Source organism: Myotis davidii, unplaced genomic scaffold (assembly GCF_000327345.1).
Source record: "Myotis davidii unplaced genomic scaffold, ASM32734v1 scaffold855, whole genome shotgun sequence".
Classification (NCBI taxonomy): Eukaryota; Metazoa; Chordata; class Mammalia; order Chiroptera; family Vespertilionidae; genus Myotis; species Myotis davidii.
The window spans coordinates 340,522-349,660 of record NW_006286978.1 but is presented as its reverse complement, the minus strand read 5'-3'; the positions used below and the strand labels follow the sequence as shown (position 1 = coordinate 349,660).

The window sequence follows — 9,139 nt, the reverse complement described above, 5'->3', positions numbered from 1 at the left end:
CCCTCCCTATTGGTCAGGTAAGGAGCTGGTGGGTGTCATTTAGGTTTGGGATTTTAGAGATCTCACACCAAAGCCCTCTGGACTTGGAGGTGACAGAAAATGGTGGGTGTCTTTTGAGAAAGAACTGGGTTTCTCCCTGTCTCTTCCCTGCCTCTGTGTTTCTTCTTCGTCATCCAAGGTTGGTGGGCAGGACAAGCAGCCTATTTGGTGTGAGGCTCAGGGTTTGTTTTTTTTGGTCACCTGTGCTGTGGTGAATAAACTCGGGGTTGCCTGTCAGGGGGCCTATTGGATGGTGTGGAGGTAAGGCTGTGTGTGGAAAGAATTGGGCCTTTTGAACTGGGCAGGCCCAGGGTCGTCTGCATAGCTACTTGATAGCTTTGGGCAAACTCTCAGCTGCCTCTTTTTTTTTTTTTTTGCAAAAGTCCACCTATGCCCAGTGATTGAGTGTGTGAGTACCTGGCTGACCCACCTCAGACCGTGGCTGATGCTTCTCTTGCAGTTTCCCCAGGATCTTGCACTTGGGTTCTTCCTAGGAGCCTTTGTAACGTGCCGACTCCTCCAGTGGGGAGGCAGAGTATAGCAGAAAGTGGTCCCTGTTTGGTGGTTTGGGTTTGAGTCCTGTATCTTTGGGCAGTTCTCTTTTTTGGGGGCCTCAGTTTCTCTGTCCATAAAATAGGTAGTGGTGAGGAAAGAGATTGGACTCAGTGTTCTGAAGCTAGTCGTAATGTCTTCTTTAATTACCTGTTCCCTACTCCCCCAACCCATTGCGAAAAGAAAGTTTTGAGTGGGGTCTCTTAGCTTTTAGTGGGGGTATGCTGCAAAGTTTCATGTAGTGTTGCACTTCCTTCTCCCTGGCCTATAGGTTCTTAGGTCGTTGTTGTTATTGTTGATTTTTACAGCTTTATTGAGACATAATTCACATACCATGCAATTCATCAATTGAAAGTGGTTTTTAGTGTACTCAGAGAGTTGTGCATCCATAAGTAGGATCAATCAAGTTTAGAACAGTTTCATCACCTCAAAACGAAGCTCTTGGTCATCATCATTATCTCCCAGCCCCCTCCCCTGCTCCCAGCCCCTAGCAACTATTAATCTACTTTTTTGTAAATATGTTTTTATTGATTTTTTGAGAGAGAGGAAGGGAGAGACAGATAGAAACATCGATAAGAAACATCTACATTGGCTGCCTCCTGCACGCCCCCTGCTGGGGATGGAGCCCCAACCAGGGCATGTGCCCTAACTGGGAATCGAACTAGTGCACCTCCCCTCCAGGTGCATAGGTTGACGCTCAATCACTGACCACAACGACCTGGCAACCACTAATCTACTTTTTGTGTTGATTGATTTGTCTCTTCTGGACGGTTCATAGAAATGGAATCATATAATATGCAGTCCTTTGTGACTGCTTCTTTCACTCAGTATAGGCTCATCTGTGTTGTAGCATGGAACAGTGCTTCATTTCTTTTTGTTGCATAATGATAGAATCTTCATTTTTTAAATCCCTTTCCCTGCCCCTGGCGTTAGGTTTTAGGGCCTTGCTCTTTCCTATCCCTGGAGAGCTTGTGTTGGTCCTTAGAGAGCAGTGCATCTGTGTTTCTCGTTTGATGGGTTGCTTGTGTTTCCCACATGGAGCTGAGCCAGTGTTCCTGGGTGTTTTGGGGGGAGAGGGGTGGTCTTGGCACCAGGCTTGCTGGGGCAGAGCTGTGAAGCCCAGAATGCTGAACACCTCTTTGCCATGGGCTCTGGGAAGACAACTGTCCATAAGCAGTCACTGCTGCTAACATCTTCTCCTGCTCCCTGTCCCCTTCAGTGACAGCTCATTTATTGATGAGTAGGGTCAGCAGCTTCCCAGTCTGTGGGGGGTGGAGTCCAGGCCCCTGCTGCTTTAATTCTAACCCTCCCCCTGGGAGGTGGGTGCTGCTGGATCCTGCTAGCTGATAGCCATATGACATTGCCTCACAGCTTACAGGAGTGCTACCAGGGGTTTGTATTATTTTCCTGTGGCTGCTGTGACAAATTACCACAAACTAGATGGTTTAAAACAACAGACACATATTCTCTCACAGTTCTGGAGGCCAGCAGACCAAGGTCAGTTTCACTGGTCCAAAATCAAGGTGTTGTCAGGGTCGTTACTCCTTTCAGAGGCTTTAGAGGAGAACCCAGTCCTTTTGCAGCTTCTGGGGGCTACTGACATTCCTTAGTTTGTGAATGCATCACTCTGATCTCCACCTGTCTTCACATCATCTTCTCTGTGTATGTGGTCTCCTCTTCTGTCTGTATCAGGTCTTCCTCTAATTTTTGATATTTATTTTATATATTTAAATACCTTTTAACAAAGAAAAATCAACCAAAAAAATGAGTGGCATAGGTTCGCCATCACTGCTCTACTGTTCTAAGGCCATTTTTTTAAAAAAATATATTTTATTGATTTTTTTACAGAGAGGAAGGGAGAGGGATAGAGAGCTAGAAACATCGATGAGAGAGAAACATCGATCAGCCGCCTCCTGCACACTCCCCACTGGGGACGTGCCCGCAACCAAGGTACATGCCCTTGATCGGAGTCGAACCTGGGGCCCTTGAGTCCGCAGGCCAACGCTCTATCCACTGAGCCAAACCGGCCAGGGCTCTAAGGCCATTTTTGATTGCATTTAGGTCCCATCTCTGCATCTCACGATCCTTAACTTAATTATACCTGCAAATATCCTTTTTCCTTATAAAGTGACATTTACAGGTTCCAGGGATTAGGGCCTGATATGTTTGGATGACTCTTAATTCAGCCTACTACAGGGGTGTTCTTGTTTCCCTTCCAGGGAGGGGATAGGAACAAATTAAGTGCTCTCCTACTGGACAGAGTCCTGTAATATTTGAGTCTTCTCAGTATCCCTGTTATTGGAAGACTTGTTATCCCATTTCACAGATTGGAAAACTGGCTCAGAGCAGGTCATCACATGGCTAATAATTGGAGCTGGATCGGAACCTAAGTCAGTTGGGTCCCACAGTCTTTTGCAACTTTTCTTGGGTCTTTGTAGCAGTAGGTTGCAGAGTCTTACACCTGGGATCCCCTGTTGTCAGAGGGGTTTGCCCAGCCCCTTTGTGGAGGCTCAGAGGTGTGGATGGACTTGCCCACAGGCTTATAGTGGGATTGCAAGATTGAGGGTCTGGACTTGACTTCCTTGGTCCAGGACATTAATGTAGTGTAAACTTCTCTATGGCTGGGCCAGCCCCCACCCTCTGCCCCTCACTCCCACCAGCCTGTCCTTCCCGAGCCATTTTCCTAAGCAACTTCCAAGTTGGCACCTTTTTTGGAGGCTCCTGTCCAGCTGGGATAAGGAACAGACTTTGCTATGAGCTCCTGGAACTGTATAAACTCTTTCTAGAACTCAGGACCAGGATCTCCCTATTTTCTCTCCCAACAGAGAGAGAGAGAAAAGGGTTTCAGCCAGAGCCCAGGATCTTAAGGCTGCTGGTGCCAAAGCCAGTGGGTGGTTAGTGGCTAGGCCTCCACATCCTGGCACAGATGCCACACTGGCTGCCTAGGACTAAAGCCCTGCTTGTGCAAAGGGAATGCTCAGGCCTCCTTCATGTTTAGGGATAAACCAGGCTTTCCCCAGCACGGCCTGCTAAGTTTGTCTCCATGCTATGGCTCATGAGGCCTCCCCTGTTGCTTCTATACTAGGCCTTGTTGGTGCCCAAACCCCAGCTCTTTTCTGCCTTCATAAAATGAGGATAATGCTTCCTGCCATCTGGGCTGTGGTACAATTAAGAGGTTACCTTTTGCATCTGGCACCTGGCATGAGGCAGGCATTTGGCTAATATGAGTTCATCTTTCTTCCTGGCCCTGCCCCGCTTACCTTCATAGCCCTACCCAGGACTTGAGCTCGAGCTCGGCTGAACTCATTGCTGGCCTGTGGCCTCCCTGGTGCTTTGTGGCAGAAGTGATTTCTTATCCAATTCACAAGCTTTTCTGGAGGTCTTGATGTTTTAATCCTTTGCTCTGGTGGAACCTCCTCTCGGATGCCAGCCTTAATGACTGGCCAGGTTACTTCCTCCATGTTCTCTAGCATCCCTGTGTTCATCTCTTTCACAGTCCTGCTCACACTTGTGTGTAGTCACTGCCTGTTTCCCTGCCCCTCGCGCAGTTTGTGAGCTGATGGAGGTTAGAGAGCAAGTCTGATTCATTTCTCTGGCCTCCTTGCCAGCCCAAGGTCTGACTTAGCAGCTGCCTGGTAACCCTTTACTGGATGGATAAATAAATAGGAGGCCTTCTCATCCCCTTTGATCTCCTTTCCCCACACGCTTAGGGCAGGCGGTTGCTGGGTGCCTTTCTTTTTTAGAACTTCAGTCCAGTCTCAGGCTGTAGCTATAGTTGCAGCTGCTCTGCTGGAGACCCCCAGCTGGGAGATGGCTGACCCCATGGGGCAGGGATGGATTTGGGGGACTGGTTGGAGTGTGCTAGTCTATAACCTCTGGGGCAGGAGGGGCACCTGGACTTCTGGAATGTTGTGCACAAACAAGAGTCTTTGTGCTTCCCATGGAAGCCCATTAAGGGCTTCCCAGTGCCTTTGTCATCTCTGGAAAGCCAGCCAGCCATACCTTCCCGGGGTGTGGGCCCTGGTTGTGGGGCTGCTGGGTATTCCCTTGTCGCCCTCTCTTCATCCCCTCCTGTCCAGCCACTCACCTGGGACTTTCTGAGGGTCTCTCAGTTGTACATTATCTCTGTCTGTGTTGGTCTCACCCCTTCTTCTCTGACTGGTGACCACCTCCCCAGTATATGGTACAATATTTACAAAGCCTTTTCTGGCTCTGAAGCTCCTCTGATCGTCTTGACAGTTCTTTCAGGTATATCCCATAATCCCCATTTGGTAGGAAACTGAGGCTTGGAATGTTCAGGTAGCTTACCCAAAATCCTGCTGCGAGTGAGTGACAGAGCTGGGGTTGGAACCCAGAGCTTTTGGCCTCCAAACCTTGTGCTTCCCATTTTGCCAGGAATTTCTCTCACTGGAGCTGGGGGGTGGGGGGGGAAGGCCTGCAGAGAAGTGATCCCCTCTGGCTGGCAATTGCCTGGATCCTATAAATCCCTAAGTAGGGTGGTATCCCCAAGGAGCAGGCTTGGGATTTTTGGTCCCTAGTCCTGATACTGGATCAGGCTGGCTTCTCCTGATGGCCAGCAGAGGGCGTGAGGGGCCTAGGAAAGGTGCTGCTTTTAGTTTGTTTGGTTTTGAAATGGAAAATATGTTTGAAGTGACACGTGGACATTCTACTTTTTTTAAATAGACTTTATTTTTTAGAGCAGTTTTATTTTTTTTATTTTTTTTCCGCTTTTCCTAAATGCTCATCATTCTTTTTTTTATTATTATTTATTACAAAGGGTATTACATATGTGTCCATTTTTTCCCCCCGCCCAAGACAGTCCCCTAGCCTCCCCCATCCCCCAGTGTCTTATGTCCATTGGTTATGCTTATTTTTAGAGCAGTTTTAGATTGACAGCAAAATTGAGCAGAAGGTACAGGGAGCTTCCATATACTTCCTGTCCCCACACATACATAGCATCCCGACTATCAACATGCCCTATCAAAATGATACATTTATTATAATTGATTGATGTATCTACATTGACACATCACACTCACCCAAAGTCCTGGCTTCTGGCAGCCCTGGGCCATTTTTGTAAACAACTTCCAAATGTTTACATTGGGCTTACCCTTGGTTACATTCTAGAGCAGGGGTCCTCAAACTTTTTAAACAGGGGGCCAGTTCCCTGTCCCTCAGACCGTTGGAGGGCCGGACTATAGTTTAAAAAAAAACTATGAACAAATTCCTGTGCACACTGCACATATCTTATTTTGAAGTAAAAAAACAAAATGGGAACAAATACAATATTTGTATTTGCATGTGGCCCGCGGGCCGTAGTTTGAGGACCCCTGGTCTAGAGGTTTGGACAAATGTATCCACTGTGGTAGTACACAGAGTAGTTTCACTGCTCTAGTAATGCTCTGTATTCTGTCTACTCATCTCTGCATTATTTTTTAAAAAACACATTTGTACAAGTTCACTTAATCTGAACCTTTGGGTCCAAATGTGCTTTGGAAATTGAGAAAATTTTCAGAATTTAGAGAACTCACCTGGTGTGTATGCTGTTTCTGTAACACCTCCAGTGGGGTCTGTGGCAGACCTCGTAATCCAGGGGTCCTCACACTATGGCCCGCAGGCCACATGCAAATACAAATATTGTATTTGTTCCCATTTTGTTTTTTTACTTCAAAATAAGATATGTGCAGTGTGCATAGGAATTTGTTCATAGTTGTTTTTTTAAACTATAGTCCGGCTCTCCAACGTTCTGAGGGACAGTGAACTGGCCCCCTGTTTAAAAAGTTTGAGGACTGCTATCATAGTCAAACACCCGAATGTTTCTGCATGGAAATGTTTGAATATTCATCTCCAAGTGGAGTAAATGGATTCTCCTCAGCTCAGGTCAGGTAATGATGCCAAATAAGTTAGATAAAGTCTTTTGGTTTTCAAAGCTTTTTGAGTTAGGGAATTTTGGATGAGCGATTGCATATCTCTTAGAAAGAAGGAGGTGAAGTAAAGTCACCTGCAATGCCAACACTTAGGAATAATATTTTGTTACATAGCCTTCCCAACTTTGTATGCATATGTGTTTGTATACATATGCATATACATATATGCTAAATGTGTTCATCCACAAGTAAAATCATATTTTCATACATTTTGCCTTATGCAAGATCTTGGCAATTCCTAACTATATGTGAGATTAAAGATCTTACCAATCATTCCCTTCTCAACATCTCTCCTCCCCTAGAGTGGCTAGAGCAGTGGTCGGCAAACCACGGCTCGTGAGCCACATGCGGCTCTTTGGCCCCTTGAGTGTGGCTCTTCCACAAAATACCACGTGCAGACGCGCACGTACAGTGCGATTGAAACTTCGTGGCCCATGCGCAGAAGTCGGTTTTCAGCCTGGGCAAGTCTATTTTGAAGAAGTGGCGTTAGAAGAAGTGGGGGGTGTCGGTTAGTTGTGCGACGGGAGACGCAGCGCATGAGTTGAGTGAGCCAGTCAGTCAGCAGTCTCATTGTGCAGTGGTTAGTGCTAGTCGCGTCTGCAAGTCACGCACGAGTAACAAAAGATAGACGAAACAAGTATACAAGACGAGTGTGGATGGGAGAGTTGGAAGGGGTCGACCTCAGCGAACGTACCTCAATCAGACTGAGGACGTTTTTAGCAAAGGCCAGCTTAGGAGGACCCTCATTAAGTTAATAACAATGTACCTACCTATACAGTTTAAGTTTAAAAAATGTGGCTCTCAAAAGAAATTTCAATCGTTGTACTGTTGATATTTGGCTCTGTTGACTAATGAGTTTGCCGACCACTGGGCTAGAGGGTCCCCAGGTGAAACTACTTGAGGCAGAGCCAGCTTCCTCCCTCCAGTTCCCCATTCTTGCCAGCCCTGGGCCTCTGGCTGCCTGTGGGAAGGTCCAGCCTTGGATTCCCAGCATGGTCAGCAGGAGGCAGAATGTAGCTGTGGCTCCTCTGGGAGCAAGTCTGCTCACACAATGCCTGGCTCCTTAAAAGAAAGGGTCTCCTCCTGCTCCACATGCATGGAATGGTCAAACAGGGCTGAGAACTTGACCTTGTCCAGTGTCCTCTCAGCCAATCAGCTGGGCCCCTCAGGAGCTCGAGGGCAGAGCTCTGGGGAGGGGGTGCAGGCCTTTCCTGTTGCTGACCCCCACACCTCTTCCCTGCAGCAGGAACACTGGTTTGAAAAGGCCCTGCGAGACAAGAAGGGCTTCATCATCAAGCAAATGAAGGAGGACGGCGCCTGTCTCTTCCGGGCTGTAGGTGAGTCTCTGCCTCAGCCTTCAAGGGCCTAGGGCTGCCCCTGAGTGTCCCAGTTGTCAGGAGTAACCCCTGAGACGGTTGGGGACAGAGTTAAGTGGTCTTTTATGGACTCCAGGCCCCAGTCTCAAGTTAGTATCTGGCCTCTAGTCCTTCGTCATGAGGCAGTGTGGTGGTGTGAGAGTAATAATAGCAGCAACAATAGTGACAAGGAAAATAACATTAGGGACAGATTGCTCTGCCAGGCACTACAGGAAACTCTTGCAGTTCTTCCCTAAGCTGGGTAAGTGTCGGGACCATTGCTTCCATTTGTCAGATGAGAAAAGCAGCTCAGAGATGGAGAATGGTTTGCCCAGGGTCAGGTAGTACATGGTAAGTTAGTCTTAGGGCTAAAGGTTCGTCTGAGGGCTCTTAACCACAGCATACTACTCTCACCTTGGGATCATAGACCTTTTTTTTTAACTTACACAAAAGTAGAGACAATAGTAAACCCTCATGTACCCATCATTCACCTTCAAATAGGCATCAACACATGGCCAGCCCCGTTTCATCACTACCCTGCCAAGTCTTTCTTACTCTCTTTTTTTTTTTTTTTTTTAAATATATTTTATTGATTTTTTACAGAGAGGAAGGGAGAGAGATAGAGAGTTAGAAACATCGATGAGAGAGAGACATCGATCAGCTGCCTCCTGCACATCTCCCACTGGGGATGTGCCCGCAACCCAGGTACATGCCCTTGACCGGAATCGAACCTGGGACCCTTCAGTCCGCAGGCCGATGCTCTATCCACTGAGCCAAACCGGTTTCGGCCTTTCTTACTCTCTTGAAATGAGTCTTTAAAAAATTTTTTTAATTGATTGATTGAGAGACAGAGAGAAACATTAATTTGTTGTTCCACTTAGTTATACATTCGTTGGTTGATTCTTGTATGAGCCCTGACCAGGGATTAAACCTGAAACTTGGCATATTGGGATGATGCTCTAACCAACTGAGCTACCAGGCCAGGGCTGAAACAAGTCTTTTTTGTTGTTGTTAATCTTCACCTGAGGATATTTTTTTCCATTGCTTTTTCAGAGAGAGTGGAAGGGAGGGAGAGAGAGAGAAAGAAAAACATGGATGTGAGAGAGACAAATCAACAGGTTGCCTCCTGCACACTCCCCGGACCGGGGCAAATCCACAATCCAGGTTACATGCCCTTAACTGGAATCCAGCCTGTGACCCTTTGGTGTAAGGGTTGATGATCTAACCACTGAGAACACTGGCCAAGGTGAAACGAATATTTTTTGT

The 9,139-nt window shown here is 47.1% G+C and overlaps 1 protein-coding gene across 3 annotated transcripts in view; it reads left to right on the top strand.

Moving 5' to 3' along the window:
* Nucleotides 1-9,139, top strand: part of OTUD5 (OTU deubiquitinase 5) — a 27,768-nt gene that overhangs the window by 3,562 nt on the left and 15,067 nt on the right. For 2 of the 3 annotated variants that reach the window (XM_006758877.2, XM_006758878.2), the window contains exon 2: nt 7,762-7,855. The exons of the other annotated variant lie outside the window; for it this stretch is intronic. In XM_006758877.2, coding sequence (XP_006758940.1) covers nt 7,762-7,855 — 94 coding nt within the window. The remainder of the gene's footprint in view (nt 1-7,761; nt 7,856-9,139) is intronic. 3 annotated transcript variants of the gene reach the window in all.